This window comes from Hylaeus anthracinus, unplaced genomic scaffold (assembly GCF_026225885.1).
Source record: "Hylaeus anthracinus isolate JK02 unplaced genomic scaffold, UHH_iyHylAnth1.0_haploid 11989, whole genome shotgun sequence".
Taxonomy (NCBI): Eukaryota; Metazoa; Arthropoda; class Insecta; order Hymenoptera; family Colletidae; genus Hylaeus; species Hylaeus anthracinus.
In genome coordinates, this window is record NW_026534337.1 from 14,068,898 (window position 1) to 14,095,046 (window position 26,149).

General features: G+C 40.3%; 1 protein-coding gene across 22 annotated transcripts in view; it reads left to right on the forward strand.

Annotated features, from left to right (window-relative positions):
• Positions 1-26,149, forward strand: part of LOC128887757 (putative transcription factor capicua) — a 56,955-nt gene that overhangs the window by 28,303 nt on the left and 2,503 nt on the right. For 14 of the 22 annotated variants that reach the window (XM_054144013.1, XM_054144014.1, XM_054144024.1 and 11 more), the window contains 20 exons: positions 16,072-16,358; positions 16,751-17,142; positions 18,451-19,015; positions 19,142-19,426; positions 19,566-19,677; positions 19,785-19,991; positions 20,071-20,186; positions 20,262-21,130; positions 21,247-21,463; positions 21,633-21,713; positions 21,941-22,224; positions 22,332-22,742; positions 22,822-23,125; positions 23,204-23,517; positions 23,925-24,153; positions 24,338-24,541; positions 24,665-24,931; positions 25,057-25,255; positions 25,329-25,546; positions 25,628-26,107. In XM_054144013.1, coding sequence (XP_053999988.1) covers positions 16,771-17,142; positions 18,451-19,015; positions 19,142-19,426; positions 19,566-19,677; positions 19,785-19,991; positions 20,071-20,186; positions 20,262-21,130; positions 21,247-21,463; positions 21,633-21,713; positions 21,941-22,224; positions 22,332-22,742; positions 22,822-23,125; positions 23,204-23,517; positions 23,925-24,153; positions 24,338-24,541; positions 24,665-24,931; positions 25,057-25,255; positions 25,329-25,546; positions 25,628-26,107 — 5,734 coding nt within the window. In that variant the 5' untranslated portion in view covers positions 16,072-16,358; positions 16,751-16,770. Of the gene's footprint in view, positions 1-13,511; positions 13,821-13,943; positions 14,132-16,071; positions 16,359-16,750; positions 17,143-18,450; positions 19,016-19,141; positions 19,427-19,565; positions 19,678-19,784; positions 19,992-20,070; positions 20,187-20,261; positions 21,131-21,246; positions 21,464-21,632; positions 21,714-21,940; positions 22,225-22,331; positions 22,743-22,821; positions 23,126-23,203; positions 23,518-23,924; positions 24,154-24,337; positions 24,542-24,664; positions 24,932-25,056; positions 25,256-25,328; positions 25,547-25,627; positions 26,108-26,149 lie in introns of those variants that run through there. The other 8 variants (XM_054144026.1, XM_054144027.1, XM_054144032.1 and 5 more) reach the window with 8 other exon arrangements.

A 26,149-nucleotide genomic window follows, 5' to 3' on the forward strand; every position in this document is an offset into this window, starting at 1 on the left:
CATTCGGTGTTAATCGCGCCTGCTTATTCAATAATCACTAATCAGTATTACTCGGTACATATTTATAATCATGGATTACATTATGTCCAACACTGAGGCCAGTGCTACATTGACCTCGCGTTCATGCATTCCTCATTCTATTTTTATTTTTATGTATTTATTTAGTCTAACGGACAGGTGAAAGTCCATCGAAGGACAGAAATAATAATATGTGATACGGTTATAGATTTTGAATTTCAAAATGATATTACGTTCCAGTCGTACAATAATCGTTGCGAATAAATGATTCGCTGGCTTCCTAGGATCCCTTGCTAGCATTCACGAACAGAAAATACTTGTGTAAGATGAAAATCAGGCGTTTATAAAAATACGAAAATATTTACAACTGAATAATAACTTAAAATTCAGACTACAACTTCGCAAATTCGTAAGTAATATTTATTTGATGTAGGCTTGCCATTTATCTACAAAGATGAATCATACAACTTTCGAATAAGAACACGATCGATAGAGTACGGAATGATCCAGTGGTGAAAATCGTTGAGTGCCAAATCCGAGAGTCTCGAGTTCAAATTCTCGTGCGTTATCTTTCACGAGACTTCTATATTTATTCAAAATTTTACAAGCAATTCATGCGCTACTTACATTTATTACGCGAATTGTAATGTAACCGATTCGTTATCCTTCGATTCGTAATGCTTGTCCGACGAAAAAATGGAAAAAGTTGTGAAATCGAAGCGAGCTGCCAGCACATGAAAGTCCTTTCCAAAATCACAAAAAAAAAAAATAGAAGATCCCCATTAATTAAAAACTACAAGAAAGTAGAAAAAGATGTGAAATCGAAATGAGCTGCTTTCCAAACAAAGTGCAAAGGCTCTGTATCCTTCGATTCGTGATGCTTGTCTAACGAATAAACGTACGCGCGGTATTTCACGTGCGGTGGTCCCTCAGAAAGCGTGACGTCACGTCGGAGTGATTTGCGCGGGTCCTCTGTGTCAGTCAAACTGTTTATGAGAAGGATCCCATTCGTTGTAACTCGATTGCTGGCTCGTTCCTAAACTCGGGGCTATTGCTGTTGCGAGTAGAGTCGTGCGCCAGAACGGAACAGCTTCTCAGACATTCGGCTCTGCCGTTGAATAATTCCGAACATCGCGTGAATATCTAATATCAGCTTAAATTGACCGATCGATGCGACTCCATGCTTGCTTCTCGCTCAAATTTCAAATCATTCTCACGCGAAACGAGTTGTTTTTCAATTCATCATTAAGGGAATTTAACCCTTGCGATATCAACTTACTTTATCCATCTTAAACATTTTACTATCAGTGCAAACGAAACTTTTCTCACGAATTTCGAATCATTTGAGATATGATAAGGTAAATGGAATCGAAAAATACCGTAAGAATACGTTGGACTCCCTAAAATTAACAGTCGAGTGCTTTTCCTACTGGACCATTCCGCACTCTATCATTCGTATTTTTATTCGACATATATTCGCGAATGTCGAACGGAATAAAATCTCGAGACGCCATACGAAGTCATCGAGGCAGAAAGGGTTGATCGAAACCAACCCACGGCATGGTCTCGACACTTTCCTTTGGGATCGAACAGTCGACGATGTTTTGAAATTGATTCTGCGACGCGTTCGACGACACGAGAGCTCGAATCGTAAATAGCCGAACATTTCTAATTAGATGAACGTCAGCGAACGTAACGCTCGGGAGGCGAAATAATCGTTATCGGGTTCGCGTATTTTTACCCGAATCGACTGCATATTGATTTTAGTCGAGTAGAGGATAGTTGAACTTTCGGAGTACCAATGAAACGTAGCGTGACTGCAAATTGATTTATAATTTTATTTACGAAGGTTTACGGCAACGTGAATCCAGAAATGGCTGGCATAATCGAAATTGATTTCTCTTCAATTTTAAAATTGATTAAGTACGTTAAATATGTTCACGTGCATAGGGTGAACTGTTTTCTAAGTAACTCGGTTACTTAAGTTTTTACAAATTTTGCATTATCCATGTGAATTCAAGTATTAGGTTGTCCGAAAAGTTTCTTTCCCTTTATTAATAAGTAATACATGCACAATATTTTATATGTTACGTTACATTACCGAATTGTGCACGATTCATTTTGCTCCGTTACTGTTACAACATGAATGTCTATGAAATTAGATTGTCTATTTATAGAAACGCGACCACGTAAAATCATTGAGTGCAACTCGCGAAAGAAACTTTCGGGACAACCTAATACATTCGTCAAATTTTATTAGGAGTTGTCCCTCGAATCTTTTCGTAATATCACGTTAACATTCCTTTCGCCTCCACCCTCGGGGGCTGTACCTATGATCAATTGTACAGATAGTCCGGGTTTAGCGATCCCGAGGTACCCGAGCTATAGGGGAGCTCCCATAGACTACTAACATCCCTAATGGGAAAATTACGATGAGAGTTATCTAAGCAAACACGAATATAAATAAAACTCGTTTACTCGTATCTTATTAGCGCGATGTTAACTTCGCGAATAGAGTTCGTTAACTTCATCAAGATATTTGATTAACGATACAGTGTATAACATTATCGTTAATTAAGCGAAGATTCGCTCGTTTCTTTATCGCGTCATGAATTTCGAAACACCCCGCGTAATTTAATTGACTCACAAAACCGATCATTGATCCTGAACGATTTATACACAATGCGCGGACGTTATGTGCATCACGCGGTTGTTGCGTTAGCGTGTGACATAAACGTATATTTCTGTGCAACGTTGGGAACGATTACGCCAATGATCTAAATGAAATACTGATACCTCCCGGTTTCTTAGATTCCGTGTTCTTGTAATGACGTAAAGCGGTATACAGGGTGATCAGCGGTAGAAACTGCTGACACTTATCCAGTACATCTCAGAACTAACATTAAACGAAGAGTCTCTTAAAAATAAACATAAAGGAGCCATCTGTATTTCGTTCAGTAATTAAATCTTTTGTCATAGATTCTCACTTTTCTTTTTGCGATAACAGAAAACTTGGACAGTAAAAGTCCTGTCACCTGAATGTATTCTATGTTCAGAGGAAACGTTCCATTATAACAAAGTACGTTAGCAGTAAATTAAAAAAGAAGCATATCCGATCGTACGTAGTTTGGAACATTTTCACCGATAATTGCGTTCGCTGTCGAATCGCAAAGCAGTGTATTTTCGTTTGTGGACACCGCGTATACAGAGTAATAAAGTTAGATCGCTTTGCGTGCATGTGTCTACGTGTACACGATACCCGAGTACGCACATTTGCGTTAGAGTAGGCGTGTGAATATCGATGAAACGTTAAAGGGTGGTATCATGCTTTTATGAGCCCGGAAATTTATTGATATCTTGTTGAAACGGTAGTAAATGTCACTTAACTCGCTTTGTACATTATTTTCTATTTTATTCGCTGTAATATTTTTATACTCGACGTTTAGTTAAAAATTTGTAGTAGCCGCGTAAAGGGAAAACGGGTCGTGCAATATAATCAACAGTCTTTTAAAACCGATCAGAACGCAAATTCTGTGCTTATCCCTCGAAGCAAACCTCTGTTTTCTGAAAACATGGAACCTTTTCGAGTCAAAAAGTCCTTTTCCATTTTGCGATCCCAGTGCCAGTTGTCGAGATACAGGCAGTTAAATTATGTAGTGCATGCATGCGCAGTGACGCGATCAGCTGACTGGGATATCTATGGCGCGCGCCAGAAGTCACATCAACCAGCTTCAATTATGTCTAACCTAACAAAGCTTCGGATCGTAAAATGGCGAAGGACTTTTGTATAAATAACCATAAAGTATTTTTTTTTTTTTTTTTTTTTTTTTCATAAAAGTAACCGCTACTAAAGTTATCGTCCTTGATCGGGTCTGTTAGATCTTTTTACCTCAACAAATCCTTCTACTATCCAAAAGGATTTAAATGTTCCATGTTCGTTCTTTTTTTTCCCCCCGTAATGAGACCCAAAATTCCGTTTTCGTCTCGGGCCCGGCAAGCGCGTAACGCGCCACTGGAAATCTCGGAATTAAGTGCATCTGATTCGGTTGCGGGAACGGTGACTGCAGTTTTTCAACCAGCCGTGCATTCCAGCGATACTATTATCTTCAGAACACGCCGGAAGTCGCACCATACTTGCGTAGGCACAAGTTGTTTTCGAGAGTACGTTTATAGCCGTCGCACGACACTCCGCCAGAACACGTTGTATTCCACGTACACGAATTCAACGAGTGGATGGGACGCGATCAATATGTTGCAGTTCGAGAAATAAATTCAAGACGAAACGAAATAATTAGCCCCGTCGATGTTCAGCCATCGAAACTGTTGTCGGAACCTTCGATTCGTACGTCAACGTATTTTATCAACGAAGTTCGGTCTTAACGGGAGATTCCAATTTGTAGGCGTGTGTTTTAGAATTTTTTCGGATTTTTTGGTTGGGAAAATCATAAGATCATTTCCAATGCGCTATTCCGCGATAACATGATCAACGATCTCGATGTGATTTATAGTCACGGTCGAACGCCAAACAGCACAGTTATTTTCGAGCTCGAAAGGCCTGCGGGTTTGTCTTTGCCGAAAAATAACCGGCGTCTTTGTCGAGAGCGAGCGAGAGAAATTTTTCCTGTGTCGCTTGCAACGCAAACGTATTCCTGTGTACACCATTACCGAAGCTCGCGTGTGTAACGCAGGAAACGACGTGATTCGAATGAATTACTTCCCGTTGAATCTTAATTTTCCAAACAACAATGATACAGTTACCTTTTATTGTTCTTTAGCCCCGATTAACCGTCGCTGTATTTTTTTTTTTTTTTTTTATCGGTAATTTCCTTGTTGCGATAATGACGTTAAACAAGCACAGGATTCTTATTAACCATCTATCGCAGTGTTTCTCAAACTTCGTGTGACGCCGGTAAATAAACAATTTTTACGGACTTTCCTAGAGCACAATCAAATTTGTATTTTTTAATTACAAATTTAAAACTGATTTTCAAATAACATTTATTCACGTTCGAACTAGTTTTATCCAATTTGAATGAACTTTTAAAACTTTATGTACTGTCTCTAACAAATTGCAAAAAAAAAAAAAAATATGGTACAGCGTTTGGCGAAATTAAATTACGGAATAAACGAGACCTATCGATGCAATTCACAAGCATTTTACGATAGCAGTTATTGATACACCGAATACTACGTTCGAGAGCTTACGCAATAACGTTGGTCGATTTTTACGTACCGCGGGTATTCAGAGAATCGATGTAGAGTGAATTATGACTGTCATTGGTACATTGTAAGCGTATGACAAATCGTTCGAACGTAAGTAGCGCACTTTTGTCCCGTGAGTGTCCAAGGTTTCGTGAAATGTTTATGTTTGAACTATCATGTCAGTATTAAATTTAGTAACCGGTGTGTCACGTGCATGGTGTGCCATTCGCTAATCGCGATATTGATTCCAATCGCTGACCACAGGTTACTTTCGCGAACGGATGCGCCAGCCGCGTACGTGTAAATAAAATTCTCGCAACGATCGCGGCTGTCGACGACGATACAAACCGATCGGTTAATTCATACCGCAATTGTGTCTGACGATAAAAATTTGTCAACGTTCCACCGATTATTCCACGTGACTACAGATACGGAATGGACTACTCCCGTTCCTTTACTCCAGTTCCGGCAAACATTGCGCGCAGCTTTCGGGGGATATCTATATCGATAACATCTCATTGACTCTTGTACACGACACGGATCTCGTCTTTATCACGCGACTCAAGGTCACCGAGACGAACTTCAAAAATATGTTATCGCGCCTCCCGACTGCGCTGGAGGTACTAGACTGCGATGAAGTAGCGAAGGCACATGCGCCAAGGTTCGGGCACATGTGCTTTCGGTCGTGTCCGCTCTCTGTGATCCGTGACACAACTTTAACTTTAACTCGATGGATCCACTGACTAAAAACTTCGATTCAAGGTTTCATATTACGATAAATGCTCATGCATTCGAATCATGCATTCGAATCATGCATTCTAGATCGATATAAATATATTTACGAGGTTCTATTAACAAATTTGCCCGATCCATACACTTGAGATATTGATATGTTCTCATAAAATAAAATGTAGACTTTATGGTGCTACCATGGGTGCTACCACTCATTATCTACGAGATGTTTTGTGTTTAAGGGTGTATCCTGAATTAGGAGGTCTGAAAAAAGCGGTTTTTCGTGAATTCTTTTAGGACGGAAAAAAATAATTCTATCGAACTTTTTACCCTATTTTCATACATATTTGAGTCGTTCGCACAGAAGAAAAATGTATGAAAGTGAACATTTCTTTTGGTTTCTTTTTTTGTGTCGAACCAAAATTACGACCTGCATCTTTCCCGCCGATAGGAGGTTTTAATTATGAGATGCTCTACAAATATGCGTCACAGTCGACTCGATTCGAATATTTCTTGTTCGACAAATTTATACGGACTACTCAAATATGTATGAAAATAGGATAAAAAGTTCGATAGAATGAATTATTTATTTCCATCCTAAAAAAAATTCACGAAAAACCGCTTTTTTTTTTTTTTAGACCTCCTAATTCAGGATACTTCCTTAACCCAGGAAACAACGTTCGAGTCATTCTAGTAGCATCTTTCTCGACTTTAAATATCCTCGTGCTCTTCGTCTCTGAATTGTAAGAACCTTCCCCCGGGGGACAGAGGGGGGTAGCTCTCCCTGGCCACTCTGTAAAACATCCATTCGAGGGTTAAGACACTCGTCCAGTGGCGACGGCGATGAAATCAGTTGAAAAAGCAGGTGTTTCGAAAGACAAGAGATAGGGATGCGCAACAATAGCGTTAGGAAACGAATAGACGTCCTGGACAATTGTCGCCTGGGGCAGCGGGGTGATGTGTCTCCGCCTTTCTACCTGCCACAGAGCGTAGTAGTGGCCCCCGTCGTATATCTGATTTATGCCCGAACTACCCGAGGACGGGCGTCCCCAACCCCTCTGGTCTTGCGTTCCATTGTGGCCAGGAAGGTGCCTCGTGGAACGCCCGGCAGGCCACGTATACAATATTCGCGCGACGATTTGGCTCCCTTTCATTCAGGGCCATTCACCATAGCCGTCGAGAAAGAGGGAGAGAGAGAGAGAGAGAGAGCGAGCGAGCGAAAAAAAAGAAATAGAACGAGATAGAGAGCGGGGTCGAAACGAAGAAAGAGAAGAAGGGGGCACAGGTATCGGTTACAAGTTGTTAAGGCCCGTTAAAAGGAAAGCTCCTCGGGGGCCTTGCGAGTGAACGGCGGATCCGCGGGTGGTAGAGCCTCCGACGGCGATGGTCGAGAAGGTATCATTCGCTGTTTTCTTTTTCACGCGTAATTCGTGTAGCCGATACCCCGCAGCCCGGCCCTTTGAAAGCATCCCTTGGTCGGCTCCGGCTCCTAAAAGTCAGGAAACTAATACCCCCGGGGCTATAATACGCTCCCGGGGCCCGCGAACCGTACTTGAACTTGAATGGCACCTGTGCCACGGGTGCCGTTCCACGGGAGTGGCGGGAAAGTATCGGTTGCAGGGCCTCGACGTTTTTCACCTGAAGGGGTACGAGGTGTGTATTTCAAACGCGATGACGTAATGGTCGCAGTCGTAATACTTGGTGAGGATGTCAGGACAAGGTTGACGGAGCAACCACGGTGGATGCTAGTATGCAAAGGTGGGTGTCAAGAAATACTCATTTTTGACATCGCCTGAAAACGAAAAATTCATGCAGGATCTTTTAGAGTGTCTCCCAAGGAACAAAAAATGTCCCTATCGCTTTCCCGAGAAACGATGGGAAAGCTGTCAAAAATACGTTCAAAGTATGAATGTCATGGTAACTGAACTTACGTATATTTACTTACGTACTTAGAACTTACTTATATATTTACTTATTTACTTAGAAATAACGTACGCGGAAAATACGTTCAAAGTATGATTGCGATGGTAACGGAACTTACGTATATTTACTTACGTACTTAGAACTTACTTATATATTTACTTACGCACTTAGAACTTACGTACGCGGAAAATATGAATATAAAGCGAGCACAACTCCAACGTACGGAAGTTACGGAATTAGAATTTTTCCCCAGATTAACTTACAACGATCTATGCTTGTACGCACGTGGAACATACCAAATGAAGCAAGGATCTGGTTATTACGCCGACCATATAAATGACAGCGGAGATTTTGAATTTTCAAGTCGCAGTACCGTCATACGATATTGATTTTAAAAAATATTAAAATATTTCGTAGCAGTTCGGTTGATCTTCGGAGAAATCACAGGTCCGAGTTTGAGAAACGCTGTTAGAGTGAACGTTACGAAGACCGAGGCTCGCACGGCTGCACTTAGGTTTCGTCTATTTGCATCGCGGGCAATTGTTAGGAAATGCATCGAAGAGGGCCCAGAACACGAAACACGTCGGTAGAAAGCTGCTCGCGAACGCGTTGTAGAAATTGATTAATTCCCGCTGGATGGTATAATGTTATGATCGCGATAAATTAAAGTGGAAGCGATTTTTTTTTTCTTCGTTTTTTTTTTTTTCACTCGGCTACCGAGCGTTGCACAGTGGGAAAGCGGACCGCTAATAAAGACGTTGCGCAAACAACTTTTTGCATAATACGGTATCGCGTGGGCATTCGTGTACAACTCCGTTCGGATTTCCACGTGTTCTAGTACAATGTGTTGTAACCCCGTGTACGCCGTGGTTTTCGAATTTCCACAATCTCGAGAAACATCTGACCCGAAATTTCAGAAATCGTTAACTTTTCCAACCATTGTGTTGCGCGGTCTTGCCAATGATGTGAAGGTACTCTACTGTCTTGATATCTTTTATTAACACGCAGTTTTGCATCTATATATTTCTTAAAAATTTATTACCAAATTTTAGAATTGGCGTCAAGAATAATACGCGAATCGATTGAAAATAATCGCGTAATTGTAGATATTACGTGAACTTAAATTTATAATTGAATAATAGACGAACTACAAAATTATCGTTTCGGTGTATGTTCTATATTTATTTTAAATATAATTTAATATAATTGGTCTGGGTTGTACATAACATTGTCTATTCATAATACCCGCTGAACGAAGTTTGCTGAACACTCCATCGGGCACCCTTCACAGACAGATTACATCATCGTCGCTGAAACATTAATCAACGTCACAATGACCCGAGCAAGGATTCGTGGGGCTACGGGCCCGACGTTATCGTCGTTAATTTAATTACTTTCAGAAATGTAATTCTCTAAATACGGTTTTCTTCGCGCAACACGTGATACGCCGCTGTAATTCAATTAACGCGATATTTTCGGCAGGCCTTTTCCGATCGTCATCATTGGGGTGACATCGACCCTTGCTTCTCTTTGCTAAAGAAGTCTCTTGTTTTAACAATATCGAGTGTCCGGTAACGCGACACACCGTTAGCGCCGACGTAAACACGTATCCACACCGAGGAGACGTCTAAAAGTTGTTTACATTACACCATTCGTGTGCTTTAGTTTCGTATCGATATTCCCTCAGAGCGCGAAAATTAATGTTATCGCGTCGCGGACTCGTAATCGTAAACAAAACGACGCGAACGTAAATTTAGTTTGATTTGTCTTTGTTCAGGCGATTTTTGTTTTTAAAGGTTGACGGAAGGCATAACTTTGGCTAATACTCGTTAAACGATCTATTAAATATATTTTCTCGTCTCGTATGCAAGATAAAAAGTACAGAGTATGTATTACGCGTAGAAATGAAGAATTTAAGTAAATGATGTATAAAATATAACGGTTTGTATCTGTGCAAACTGTGTTTTTAAAGTTGAACAGATTACGGTGAATATGGTTTGTCTATTACAATACGAATTGTTGATAACGAGCAATTAATTAATTAAACTTCGTCGGACGCGCGATGGAATCGTGACCTTTCGTTCCATTTGTAACGGTGTACGCATAGTTATTTTACGGTAGTGCGACTATACAACAATTACAACCCCACTTTTATCATATTACTCACGAGCGATGACTCATTTCTACCTTGATGGTAGCAAGTTAATCTTAACGATGCACGCGTGTATCAGTATCACAAGTTTGCCGTTTTACGCATATTATTCGCGATTATAAAGTTAACGTTTATTGTTTTAGATCAGTATCATTTCGCGATATGTATGATTTATATATGTATTTTTTTTTTTTTGAAACTGTACGTCGAATTACATTTGTACTTGATGGATTTATCTCCGACACTGCGTAGATCTCGAGGAATTATTTCATAGCGATTCGTTGCGATAACGTTAAACTGTGATCCGATGCTTTTTATTCACGCCAAGAGACGAGATTCGATTAACTGTTGTTAAGATAAAGTTCCGAAGCTTTTTTAAACGATAAACCTTCATTTTTTTTACAATTCTCTTCCGTATAGCGATACGCATATCACGCTCGTTAAAGTTTCCATTGTACTTATGTCTTGCAATTGAGTATATCACAACGAACTAAGCGTTTAGTTTAGTAACCTAACAAAGGTATCGATACATTGGTACGGAGTCGCGACATTTGGCTATGCTAGATTAACGCTGTCCTAGCGCGGTAATCGTTTCTCGGAAATGACTGCAGCAAAAAAAATTAATATTCGGTGAATCAAGAGCGAGTAATTAGCAAAAAAAAATATGCTGCAAGAACGGAATTGATATCCCTGTTAGGTACAGAGATACATAAGTGGCTAGCTTAATATTACGCTGGCATAGCCATTGTTTCTCGAAAACGGCTGGAGCAAAAAAATTAATTCTTTGGCAAATAAATAGCAAATAAATAGGAAAAAAAATATCGTGTTAATTTGGCATTGGCCTTTTGAAATGGCTACGCCAGCTCAATATACGTGCGAACGGTCAAGGAATAGGGTGATCCCGAGACGAGCAGAAAGTTATGCCCCTCGAAAGTGATCCGGGTAGAGAGACAGATGAGAATTTCGTACGAAAACGGGCGAGTCGATTCAGACAGCGGGCAGTATCTTCGTCTGGGGCGTCACGTAACAGGTTTTGAATTTCGTCCCGGTACACATGTAGACATTCGGCCACCCTCGCGTTACCTGTAAACGCGCGACCAAACCGTACCCGCGAACGAGACGAGAGATGAGTAAGCGAGAGGGAGTGAGAGGCGCGACCGACCGACACGACACAATGGCGGAGAGTCTTTCGGAGCAGGCAAGCCAAGCAACGTGAGTCAGCCTCGTGGTAGGGAGTAGCGAGGTTAGTGCATTCCCCCTTAGTCCTTTACTCACACTACGGCCCGATCACCAGAGCGTTGTTTTCCTCCGCGAAACCCTGGCCACGGGGCGAACTCGGACTCGGGCCTCTCTCAGTGTCAGTGCAGCGATCGCGTGGAAGGTGGTATACAGGGTGTCCCAAAAATGTTGTAACACGTTGAAAGGGGTGGTTGGGGAGGTGATTTGAAACAACTTTTTCCTTAGCGAAAATGTTGTCCGAGGCTTCGTTGAGGAGATATTAACGGAAAACGTCGACCAATCAGAGCGCGCGGATACCGGTGGAGCGGCCGCGGTAGCGAAGGCTACGAGCTAAGCGGGCGCGCTTGTACGCGAACAAGCGACTCAACGTGCATCGAAGGCCATTGACGCGGCCGCTTAGTTCGTAGCCTTCGCTACCGCGGCCGCTCCACCGGTATCCGCGCGCTCTGATTGGTCGACGTTTTCCGTTAATATCTCCTCAACGAAGCCTCGGACAACATTTTCGCTAAGGAAAAAGTTGTTTCAAATCACCTCCCCAACCACCCCTTTCAACGTGTTACAACATTTTTGGGACACCCTGTATAGGATGTGGAGAAGCACGGTAACATCTCTTCTCTCTTTCTCTTCCTCTCTGGCCCTCCCTCGTCTCCCTTCTGACGTTCTTCCCCTTCGCCATTACCGTCTCGCTTTCTCGAACGCAAGATAAGAACGCGATGCACGCAACTTCTCTCCTCCTTCCGCGACCAATTTAGCGCCTCGCACTCTCTTTATCTTTCCTCCCGTTTCGCATTTCCTACTCGTCGCTCTTTTTTCCCCCCTTTCCGTACACAGAAACTCGCGAGACGCGGTCAGGTTAGCTGATCGTGTCCAGCAGTGATTATTTTGCGATTACTTTCGTAATCTGCGACCACGAATCAGTTACTTGCAATCACTCCAAGTTAATCGAGTCTGATTATTTGATAATCGCGATTGTCGACGACAGGGTTGCCCGCTCATCGATGTAACGCTTTATTGTTTCGATCGGAAAAAGGTTCGCTCGTCTAAAAGTAGTGGTTACTTTCGTAACCATCGCTCGCATTTTGCCAAATCAAGGGTGGATCGTAAATTGCGTTATTAGTCTTTCGCAGCTGAGCGTGTCGGGATTATTCTTGAACGTTCGTGCGTACTCTGTCATCGTGATTGTGAATTACATTTGGCCAAACACTGTGGGGTAGTAGACACGCATGGCTCGGTACTGCGCTGTGCGTGATTTCCAATCGATGCACAAGGAGGATCGACCTTGTCTCACCTCACCTCACCTCGAAACTTTCCTATCGAGTTCTCGCCTCCCGTTCGCTTGTTTCTTTTCGCGAGCGCGTCTCCGCCGTGCGTGTGCCTTCTTCGTTAGCCGTGTGCGCGTTCGTACTTCTCTCCGTACCGTAAAGCTTGATTTCCACTAGTGCTCAAGGGACGCTCAAGTGACGCTCATCTCGAGTGACGCTCGCGTCAAATTCAAGACGTAGCGAACACGGCCAGCGCGCCTCCTCTTATGGATCCTCTATTTGTATGGATGTTCGCGTATAATTGTAAAACAATGGTGCAGGCAGGTCCAGTTCATCGAGTTTATTACGCGAATTATTGGGTGGAGAAATTAATTCTGTACTTTTATATCGGTCATTTTGTTAGTACATGGTAAATTGCCAACCTTCTAGGTTCTCGACCTGGTCTCCAATTATTAGGTTGTTCCAAAAGTTTCTTTCGCTTTATTAATAAGTAATACATGCACAATAGTTTATGTTTTATGTTACATTACTGAATATTGTCCACTGAATTGTGAAATTCGATGGCTATTAAAGTTCGTGTAGATATATTTCAATGATCATCAGGTTGAGATTTAGGTCAGATACTGTCCTTTTAGAACAGGAACATGTGCAATTAATTTCTAAAAGATAACGAATGGTATAGAAATAGAAGAAAGTTTGGTCGAAAGGGTTAAAAAGTACATCCGGTCATTTTTACAATTCATTTCACAGAGAAATCTTTGAGATTTCTAATAATAATTATTATGTAATATAATAATCAAAAATATTGGTTGTCATTGCCGGATAGTTGTTACATTGTTAATTATCATTCGTGCAATAATCCGTCGCAATTGTCGCATTGGACCATAAACCATATTCGTAATCTGCAATCGTGAATCAGTAATTTGTAATCATTATTTACAATATTTACAACGGTAGAATATTTCTCGTTGAGCGTGATCATGGATTGAGCGTGTCGTGTTGTTGTCGCGCCGGTGGGAATTGAGCTTTAATTCGTGTCGGTGGCGGCGTCGGCGGCGGCAACGGCGGCAACTAAGTGCCTGTTGACTACTCGTTAGTCGCCCCTGGAATCTTCGTCGGTACTGGCACGGAAGTAAGAGCCGGCTCAAAGCGCAATCGTTTTTCTCCGCGGCTTTGAAGAAAGAAACGCGGCGGCGATTTCTTGAATAGGTTATGTCGCGCGTGCCAATCTTCTCTCGCGCTCCTCGTTACGGCGAAGCACACGCGTGAATCGCGGAATTGTGTACACACGAGTAGGTTGTGCGCTGTTCCTCTCTTTCTTTTTTATTTTTTCTCTCTCTCTCTCTCTCTCTCTCTCTCACTCTCTCACCAGAGACCATTCCTGTCAGCCCGAAGGTCGAGGTGATATTCGACACGCGAGATATTCGACGCGTTTCGTTCTTTGTGATTTTTACTCCCGAAAACGGAATCGAATCGTCGAGCGAGTCGAGCGAGCAAGCGAGTGGTGTAAAAATGCAAATACCGTGGTGTGTTCGAGCGGGAGCTGTATATCGATTCTGTTTGCGCAATTATCGGCCAGTTTCCTAAACCGCTAACGCGCGAGGTTCGTTGGCTTCTTTACTCTTGTGCGCTGTGAATGCTCGATTCAGAATATTCTTTCGCGTGTCGTCGCGTCAAGGGGGGAGACTCGCGTAAAACGCTGGAAACAAGACTTTATTCGCGAATTTATTACGAGCAAACGGTTCGATGAAATTTGTTGAAATTTTCTACACGTTCGTGTGTGTATATTATTGTAATTACAGAAAAACAATTTTGTATTAAGATTCATCGGTGTGTTCATGCCAAATAGAGGACAATTTAAAGATATTTAAAATGTAAGGAGTTACGTGAAGCAACTGTTGATCGCGTTTTTAGTTAAACCATTCTTTTTCAAATCTTTCACAAGTTATTGCAAAATTGGGTATCGAAGAGAGTACCGTGTACAAGAGTACCGTCCAATTAAAAAAAAATTATGGAGCTATGTAGAAAAAGTAATATTATCCGAATTCCTATCTACCTTCTATTAACTTCCTAAGATTGAAAAAGCATGTGAAGACTGACATTGGATCTTAGATACAAACTCGTTAACAATTAGTCTTAATGAAGTTGTACTCTGTTGCATAATATTATTCAGATTTTCATCTTTTAGCTAGTTCCTGGTTCTATTTTCATTCGTATGCATACTTGGAAACCTTGCTCCGCAAATGTGAGTGTAATATACTTATAAAAATAGGTGCATTGACTAAAATGCATCGTCGAAAATAATCAAATCTCAATTAAATTCTTATAAATTACAGTAGTTTCTCTAAATTTTAAGGATCGGTAAAAATGTTTCGTATTAAATTATCGCATCACCTGTAATCTCTTTTTCCATGCGTTGCTTGTTTCGCCACCATTTTTGTATTTACGCGTGAAAGAGTTTGAAAAGAAACATTCACCAAGAATGCAATCAACAGTTGTTTCATAAGCTTCGCGACCATTTTGTAACAGCATGCGTAAAATCTGATTATACAAATTAAATACTTGGCGGTTACGCGTTCTTATTCGGTCTGTCGTTCAGGCTATTAAAAATTTTATATTGCATTTCTATTTGAAGTGGACCAGTTATTGCTTTTCTATATTTAAACACTGTATCGATTAATAATAAACACGAGTGTATACTACTAAATCGACGGTTACATTTATTTTCAATTTATTGTTATATCGACAGAGCTCAATTATTCCATCATTACCGATGGATGAAGTGTGTTGGAGCGGTAATATTGCAAAGTTCCAACCCTCCGTCCTATATACATTGACAATTATTTTCAATGCATTCCATACAAAGAAAAAACACCAACTTTAATAATATATTACCGTGAGAAAAATATCAATGTTGTATTTTCTGGCGAAACCATGGAGAACTGATAACGGCACAATTAAGAGTATAAATTATTAGGTTGTCCCAAAGGTTTCTTTCGTAATTTGCACTCAATTATTTTGTGCGGTAGCGTTTATATAAATAGACAATCTAATTTCTTAGATGTTGATGGTGTAACAGTAATGGAGCAAAATGAATCGTACACAATTCGATAATGTAACATTAGACATAAAATATTGTGTATGTATCACTTATTAATAAAACGAAAGAAACTTTTCGGACAACCTGATCCGTCGTGAATAATTAATTTACCCCTTCCCTCGAAATTTCTTTAGAAAAATTACAATAGTTTCATCTGAACGCGATCGAAAGATAACGCGCGAAGTCAATAACAAATTGAAATAAAGGGATAATTACCACGAAATCGTCTAATTAAATATTCAAATAAGATCAAACTCTTCGATCGATCAGTCACGGTTATCACGCACTCGTCGATAGAAGAAATCCATGGTAAAATTTGTTGCATCTTGGGACAAAAGAATCCCGTTTAGAACCGTCGTGCAATAAACGAGGTTGCTCGTGAGAGAATCGTATTCGCAGAACCCTGGTATATAACCGTTTCGAAACACGTTTTGTTGTTGCAGGACATTGACTAGAGGTACAGGGCAATTAAGAAAGAAGAGAAAAGTGTCCGTCTAAGAGGTGAATTTTCGGAGGAGGATGCTCGGCAGTTGGGGCTGGGAAGAAGAATTGGAGTTGGGAGAGGGAACAGCAACCCCGTCGCAAGATAGACAAAGACGTGAGAGCCCAGACTCGACGCATCCTGTCCCCGACAGTCGGGTGCTGAGGTATGCACCCAGCCGGTGTCACCACCCTCCCAGCTTCAACTCGCCACATTTCAGCACACAGCCTCCTCTCGACTGTACAGACTGTGAGTACATATCCTGATACACTTCAACGAACTACCGCCCTTTCTTCTCCTTCAAAAAATTGATTATCTTTTATATTCTTGACGTTTCAGATCTTTGAAATATCTTTATCAAATTTTATTTTAAAACAATTATGAGATTGCCAAAGTTGTAAACCTTTGTATCACATTTTTGTACATATTTCTTTGCTATACATATTATACATACATAACATATAGTAAATAAATATATATGTACACGTAAAAGAATATTTTAACTAATGCTTCAATGATCCTTGGAATAGATAAATTTTAACCTGGGTCCGATATGACCCGGCTCCGTCTTGGCTGCTACCGTAGACACTTTCAAACGGTTAACAAATTGCGTAATTGAACGGTGAATGTTTAATTTACAGAGCAGCGTGAGGTGGCCAAAATGCTGACTGCTCATTCTGAGATGCACGAAAAACGGGAGCCCCTTGGAGGTGGACAATATGGAGCAGGCGGGGGTGGTGGCGGCAGTTCGATTGAAGAAAAATCTATTCTGGAACAACCACCCCCGCCGCCGGCGCCTCCCCAGCGGGATCCATCCGATCCAACGATCAGCGCTAAGAAACTTCCAAAGAAACGAAAGTTCGATCCGTCGGAGCTCGAGGAGATGGACAAAATCAGCAATGTAACAAGCAATATAAACAATATGGTGAACATACGGGCGCCGAATATGCCACTCGGTCAATCAGGTTTAGTCCAGCAGTCAACCTTAGCAACTCGGCAATCACCACAACAGCAAGAATCCGATTGTTATCAAGTACGTGCAAGTATTCATGAGAAAGACTTAGCGGGAACGTTTGGCTCTCTTCAACTGATTCGCATTATCTGTCGCGCCGGTGTTGCTTTATTTCAATTAATTTTCATCAATTTATCGTAACAGAAATATGCAACATGTAACGTGCCTGTTTGCGTTTTTTTTTGTTTACCTCGTGCACTTAGTAATTTTCACGTTCATAAATATGCACAGAGCATCCGTGTAAGTGTACATAGACGAAAGTGTCGCGTGGGTAGGAATTAACAAAAGATTAGCTATGTCAGAAATTAGATTACCGACGGGCGAATCTCTCAGAAGCCAAACCGATCTACTTCCTGAAGTAAACAATAGGGAAAATCAATTTTATAGGCATTCTCTCGACATTGTGCATTTATGGACTTTTAAATAGTCCCCGTTTTTGCCGTACCTCTTATATTTCATATTTAAAGTATAAAAAGTGAATAACAATTTTGCTGAAGAAATTTACATGCGGCGCTACAAAGTAATAATCATTAATGCAGCGTATGTAAGTATTCAAGGCCTATTTACAACAATTATCAACATTGTTGTAACGTTTTAAAGCTCGTCAAGACTGTTATCATGACAAATGTATTTACCAACATCGCTGACGTTAACAGACGCAATTTGCATTATTGGTCTTCTGGAAACCCTCATTGGATGGGAGGCGGTAGCGTTTCAGTATCGATGGTCTCTAAACGTTTGCCGTGGCATCATCGATAACGTAATTATTGGACCAAGTTTCTTAGCAAATGCAGTTTACTGTAGTGTTTTGGAAAACGGTTCGTTAGAACTATTAAAAAAATGTATCGAGAACACTGTTAGATCGAAATATTTAAACAACCGAAACGAAAAGCGTTTACTTAAAAGTTTAACGTACAAATGACTCAGACTATTTTTTTTTTTTTTTTTTTATATATCCGTATTTGCATTTAATGAAGGACGTGATGCGACTAAAGTAATCACTGAATTTCAATAACTAACTTTGCTAAAGTATGCACACTTGACAGATAAAATCGTCGCGTGTCGTCGCGGTGTCTAACTTGAACCGTTTTTCTCCGAGGGTACAGTTTCTTATCGATATACTCTTGAACCGTGAAAAGTATATAAGAATGTTATAGATGAATGCTAGCAATAATGCGATTTATTACGTCTTGACTGAATTAGTTGAAGCAACGCTTAGAATTTATCATCTAACTATCATCACTAACTATAACATAAAAATGCAAGAGTACCATTTTCAACGTTCATGGGTATTAATTTTGATAGAAATATTTTTTTTTTGTTTTTTAGATATCTTCAGGACATTCGGTGGTTGTTCTACCACCCCAAAGTACAGCAGTGGATTATTCTCTTCGAGAAGAACCTTTACGTTCACGTCCTCGGCCTGCTACTGTTGCTATTGATCTCAGTGAGTGGCGCGACCACAGAGTGTTAGCTTTAAGGGATTCATATTATTATCCGGGTGTTATTCGTAACGTTGTTCAAGGAGAGATTTACATAGAATTCGACGGTGAAAGAAAACTAGTGCGTTACACTGACGTTTTGGGTACGGGGAGGTACGACGTTATAGGGGATGCAAGCCCGTCCGTGGGCCAAGTGACTTTAGATGCAAAAGTTTGTATCAGATGTCCAACGTCGAACAATCACATCGACGCGGCTAAAGTGTTTGTAAAAGGGACGGTGTGCAAGATTTTAACGAAGCCTAAGCGTTTTGTTGTTAAAATACCAAGGGAAGATGATCAGAGTGACAGTTATGTTGTGAAACGCGCGGATCTACGATTAGTGCAACCTCCCTGGTGGGACGAGCTAGAGGAGGGATTGGAAGACTGTGATTCTTCAAGGGTTGAAGGAATTGGTATGGCTTCTGTACATAATAAACTAGTAATTGACGACTTCTGTTAACCCTTTGGTAGCGGATGGAACTCGATCGACCTATATATTCGCCATCAAAGGGTTGAGATATACTCATGTTGAATTGAAGACAACGTTGTTTCAGTTCCAGAACATGGCTATCGAAATTCTTCGGAAGCTCCAACAGCAGTGCCAATTTTGCAACTCCATCACACTTCTCACCATACATCTCATATATCAACTCATAGTGACACAAGTGGTTATTACAGAACGACTGGTACTAGTCCTCTCATGACTTTAGGCACTTCTGCACATTCTGCCAGCATAGCATTAAGTAATGGAAATCGACCGTACGATGATTTAGAAAGCGAAGATGACTTAGATAGGGAAGACATTACATTCCCTTCGGATGCAGGTTAGATGAAATTCTATTGTGTACATTCAAAATATCAAAACTTGTTTAGTGAATACGTTTAACGAAAAAAAATCGAATCCTCGAGAAAAAATGCAAGAGTATTATATTATACAGTAATTGTAATATATTGAACTCACAGATGCAAAATTGTCAGGGAGCAGTAAAAGGAGCAGTATGCAAAGTCGAGGAAGTACCAGTAGTCTAGTTGAACAACGCAGTATAACTCCTCGCTCTCAAGCAGCCACGCCCAGGTATCATTGCTAACGATTTATATATATATATATATAACATTAACTTGGTTATGATAAGCAAAAAAAAATACTATAGATGCATGAATTTCTCATTGCACGTCGAATAGATCTCAGGCGGCAACGCCACATAGATATAAAAAAGGTGATGTAGTGGCTACACCAAGTGGAGTTAGAAAAAAGTTCAATGGTAAACAGTGGCGTCGACTCTGTAGCAAAGAGGGATGTTCCAAAGAAAGCCAACGAAGGGGATATTGTTCTCGTCATCTTAGTTTGAAAGGATCTGGTCTTAGGGGTCCAACAAATACGTTTCCTGGGTAAGAGATTATTCGAATTTAAAAAAAAATAAAAAACCGTTAACGAAAGTTGCATACATTACGAAATGCTTTCCCGCAGTGGTAGGATGGACGGGGAAGAAACATCGAGAGACTCCGACACTTCTCCAAATTATGGAGATAGAAGAATTGCTGGTCGATTTGATCAAGATGAAACTGAAGCTGCTAATATGCTCGGTGGGTCTCCTATTCGTAACGATTTATATACTAAACATGTAAATTACTAACGATTGCGTTATATTTTTATGATAGTGTCCTTAGGAAGTTCTAGATCCGCAACGCCAGCTTTTTCATCGCCAACAGGACAATCTTCGATATCCCCATGCATCAATCAGTCTCCAGTACCGCCACTGGGTCTTAATCAAAACAATGTCTTTATGCCTATTTCAAGTCCTGCTCATCACGCACCTCCATTGATTTCGCCTGGCGCGAAATGGAAGCATTCACCTACTCAATCCACGTTTCTTACTCAGTATCAACAACAAGTGATAAAACCTGAACCTAATCGAGTGGTTAGGTCAAATCGACCAGCTCCAACGGCCCCTGTCCCTGCTAGTATAGGAACAAGTGTGATACGAATCTCTCCCGTAAGCCGTGGAATGCCTGGACCCAATTTAACTTTGTCATGGTCGGAGCAAAGCCCACCGCCGCGACACCCCTCGGTTGTGACGACTATGGCTCAACAACAACAACAAGGCATAATTCTTCAACATGCACTGACGACAAACAATAGTTTTCCCAATCACTCGGAAATTTCGGAGCAAAATTCGCAAATATTGAAACAGTCTCACTCGCCTCACATCCCACTGTCTGCGCCGACACCACAAAACTTAACTCTTTTGCATAAACCGCTGGAACAACCGGTTGATTATGCACCGCAACCACAAAACCAGCCAATTTACGTGATGCAACACCAGCACGAAAAAAAGTATCTTGTGATAAAAAATAGTATGGACGTAGCTACAACAGGCCACATAACTAATCAGGATGATAAATATAGATCAGGATTAATTAATCACTTGGGTCAACTTCCACCGTCGTTACATCAAGCGCAATGTCAACCTCCACAGTCACCTGCTGTTTCATCCGTCCATATTGATAAATTGTCGGTACTGCAGCAAGTAAGCAATTTTATATAATAAACTTACAGCTTTCGTGTCGTCTCAAAGATAGTTCCTTAAACAGCGTAAACTGATGCAAAAAAAAAAAAATAGTAACAATGCAATGTTATTACCAGGCAAGTAAAGTAGCCACGCATGTGTCCACACATATGGATATGCAAAGAAGTCAACCACCGCCTACTAGCGTTGTAATGACAACTACCACAGAAGCTTCGAATCCACCTACTCCAACAAGCGTCTTCCAGCACGTAATCGTTCAACCTGGACATTTGGTACAGATCCCAAAAACTCAACCAACCAGGGAAGAAAATTCAAAAAACAATGGTGTTCTGTGTAAGTTTGAAATATATATTGTATTTTAATTAATGCAAAAAATTGTTTATTTTAATCTATCGACATGAAAGTCTACTTTAGTGTAAAGCATTATAGAAGAATACCTACCATTTTGCATTAATGCCATCGTAATGTTAGTGAATTTGACTAAACGGCGAGACTTTCACAGATGGCAGCCACGATGTTCCTCCTGTATACCAGCCCCATCCCCCATCATTACTGAACAATGCAGTGCGCAACTGGAAAAAAGGTTTGAGTTCTCATTGCCAAACAAAATGTACGGATGTTTTCATATTTGTTGTAAAATGTATCATCAATAGTACATACAATTGCATGTAATGTTGGGGAGGGGTCATTTTGATTATATTACATTTTAGTGGATTACTAATAAATTGTAATAACATTATATTATTTCTTGATATTTCCATATCATTACTAACGACGGTCATCTCTACTAACGCACACATTTCATTGCAGCTTTTTCCTGGCAGACGACAGTATTGGAACAAACAGAAGTCAGTCCTCCACCATCTGCATTAAGTCCACCTTTGAGCGCACCTCCAATTCCAATAAGTATGAGCACACCTGGTGAAGATGGACCTGGTCCGGGTCCAGATCCTATTACCCCCGCCGAGGAAGAAGATGACGATGTCTTTGAAGCAGAACCAACAACACCTGCAGAAGTTGAGGCTAATGCCAATAAGAGACGCAGTCAGTCCCTTAGTGCGTTGCATTCCAAAGAGCCTCAAAGTCCACTAAAAGTAAGTTAACATTATTACTTACGAAAACTTATATTTCACTAAGTTTATTCTTATACATTGTATCGAAATTAATGCTAAAAATTTCATTTTGTTATACAATTTCACAGAATAAAGATAGAATACGCCGACCGATGAATGCATTTATGATTTTCTCAAAACGGCATCGCGCAGTGGTACATCAGAGACATCCGAATCAGGATAATCGCACCGTATCCAAGATATTGGGAGAGTGGTGGTATGCTTTAGGTCCAGAAGAAAAGCAAAAATATCATGATCTTGCGTCAGAGGTGAAAGAAGCGCATTTTAAAGCACATCCGGATTGGAAATGGTGTAGCAAAGATAGACGGAAATCTTCGACAACAAGTTTCAAAGGTAGCGAATCTCGAGGGAAATTGAACAGTACTGGAGAAGAAACGGATATGGGACCACCAACAGACGACGTACCATTAACGCCAAGAGCTACAGATGAAATCACTGTTCCCGTTACGACAGTATATAATGAAGTTCCCACCGTTGAGGTATAAATTATTTGGATCACTGATAAAGCGAACAATTTTAATTACAATTTGTTACGTTAAATTATTTCTTTTTATTCAGATTATTAATCAGTCACACACACATCGGATAATGGAAATTGCTGTCCCAGTCGAAGATCCAGAACCTGATCTAAAGCAGGAGGAAGACGGTAATGCATCAGACGAAGATCAAATGGTAATCTGTGAAGATCCACAGCCTGAAATAGATTTGAAGTGCAAAGATAAATTAACAGATAGCGATAATGATGTACAAGACGAGGATGGCGAAAAAAAGTACGCGCAACCACGGTTTTCGCCTGTAAGTGGCCAAAAGAGGGAAATAACCGTAAAACAAGAAGTCACCTGCAGGCCTAAACCTATAAAAGGTATTTACATTCGATTCAAAATTATAATGTTTAGTGACGTAGTATTCTATGGTAAAGGCAATTTCTCCGTTTGTCTAGCACGAATACCTTCAACAGGTATAGAAACTACGACAAAATATCATCACACTCCTATGGACAAGGGAGGAGCTGTCTCAGTTTTGTCGAGCACGTACCCTTACCACAGTCCTGTCAATCCGACTGGAGTGTCAGGTTTTCAACCCACTGGTGGAGCATTCATAACCATGCCGATATCTCCAAAAGTTATTAAACCGGAACCAGTGAAAACCGAACAACAATACAGCACACAATACAGCATGAGCAATTTAGTAGCAAGCATTCATGAAAATGGAAGAAACATGCCTAAATTTACAGCTGCTCCGGTATTACATTCTGTAAGTGTTCTACAATTATAAATAATCAAACATATGTGTTAGTAACATACATACCTAATATACCCCAGACGAGGTTGAGATGTATAATGTAGCAGTGTTTTGTTCTTTCTTTTCATTCGGGCATGTGTGAATACTTATGAATTCTATATTCATTCAAATGTCTGAGAATAAGGTATGAATAGTTACTATACTGTCGATTAGTGCAATCCGAGTGCTATTCGCACGTGCCTACTTATATTCCTACAATATTATTCAATTTTATATTTATTTCTATTTGTTTATTTTTCTATTTTTAATATTGAAACCTGAATTGAGGGAGCAATGGACTCTTGCACTTCGGAAGATTTAAATGTAAACACATGCGAATAAACTCAAAAATTAAGTTAAAAATTTAACGATATTGACAGTGTGGATCAAAATCCATGATGGCTCTGTTTAAACAACAGCAGCCGTTGCAGTCCTTAGGCACTATTCTTCGCCCCCTTACTTCAGCTGTCCCTTATCAACCATCGTTCACTCTAACATTGCTCGATAACGATTTGGTGGCTGTTTCCAAACCGCAGCAGGGATCGCAGTACCTTGGTCCAACACCCCCGCATCCCCGGATGTACTGTGGCTTTCACATCCCAATTTCTGGTAAGTTCATTCAATGAATAACCATTTTAGAATTAATATTATGTTATGATATTATTTATTTTTTCTTAATATTCCGTGTCCGATTCATTTAGTATCAAAGCTTGATCAAAAATTAGTATATCTGTAATGTCCACCCTACTACAAGCTTCAGGCAATACAAGTGAATAAATATTGTTTATCGTAGATGCTGGCAACCGCAACATACCTGCACAAGGTTTAGTTTCTGGTAATAAGTTGGAAACCCAAAGTGTTATTGTGAGTAAACCTTACTCGGTTTCGACAACTTCTACAACGTCGACTTACCGGGGAATTGGTCACCCCATAGCACGTCTTGCAGAACCCGAGAAAAATGAGAATCAAGTAGGAAACAATCACGCTCAGTTTTATGGTAAGATATACAGAATGCATTAAATAATTAACAAATAGCATGTTAGGTGTTCGAAATAATTCTGATTTTTCAAAGCGTAGACACATTTTAACAAATGTGGAGATCAATCTGTTTTGATTACAGTAACTAATATTAAATGTGAGCAAGATAGAAAAGATACAATGAGCATTCTCCTGCCTGTTACGAATGATAAACATAAGCAGCCTTCTACTCCGCATACTCCTCATACGCCACTCAATAATCACGGCAGCACTGACGTCTCAACAAATAAATCGTATTCCATGGATGAAGCCCAAAATAATGATATAGGTCCAACTAAAGGTCCTTTCATGTTAGCCCCAACTCCGGCACAACTTGGTCGAGCACCATTACAAAGGAGACAATCAATGGGTATGACTTTATAATATTTTCTTAATGGTTAACTTCAATTATTTTCCATTCTTCGTATGAAAAGTAATCATCGTGTTCAATTAATTTAAAGAAGTAAAATTGTTAAATGTCTCGTGTTTTTATAGCAATGCCTCCCACATCGAATGCAGGAGACCATGGGCCTTTGACGTCTCAGCATTGTGACAATCGTACTCAAACGAATACATCACAAGCCACAGAACAGATGCAGCAACAACAAAATTTCTCAGAATCTCATGCTTCGCCGTCACCGTCTACAAAGAAAGGATCCTTCTTTAAGAAAAACGTTGAAGATGGAATGGACAGGTATTCGAAAATGGTTTCAAATTTCCGAGTATTTCAACGATTCACAATGTCTTCATTAAATAAATTATTCTAGAGTTCTCGAGCAAGTCAATTTTCAAGAAAAATTCTCGTCCTTACCGGAATTCAAACCAGAGGATATACAAAGTCCAAGTGCAATCAGTATCAATACCGCAGGTTCATCTGGTCACGGTTCAGTAGTGACGTCAGGCTTACATTCGTCAAATTTACAATCGTCGATGCAAATGCAAAATTACCGAAAGAAGTCTGTGCAAGGACCTCATAGGCCTACAAGTAATTAGTTTGATAATGTTATAACAAATATCTCACCTCTCAAATTTATTTATTATAATAAAAATATTGTGTTTTCAACAGTGAATGAGGACGATATTGAGTCAGATGTGTCAGTGTCCGCTACTCCAAAATCAACTTCCAGTGTCAAGTTGACGGGTAATACATTCTTTGGTCCAGATTTTAACGCTGATATGTATAGGGCTAACAGCGATCTAGTAGGAGACGTCGACGCTAATTCTCCTCGAACACCAAAGACACCTGGAGGAGGTGCTGTAAACTCGGTCGGAATTGGTAGAAGTGAAAATGAACGCGGCCATAGGAAAGTGTTAGAACAACGTCGACTTCTTGTGATGCAATTATTTCAAGAAAATGGTTACTTTCCTTCGACGCAAGCAACCACAGCTTTTCAAGCTAAACATTCGGATATATTTCCTAATAAGACAAGTTTGCAATTGAAAATCAGAGAGGTTAGGCAAAAATTGAAAGCTAATTCAACGCCAATGAGTGCTAACAGTCTGGTTAGTCCATTACCTGTTTCCGAACCTTCACCTAACGTGACTGGTAATTATTAAATGCCTTTTCATTAGGAATTATTAACAACAA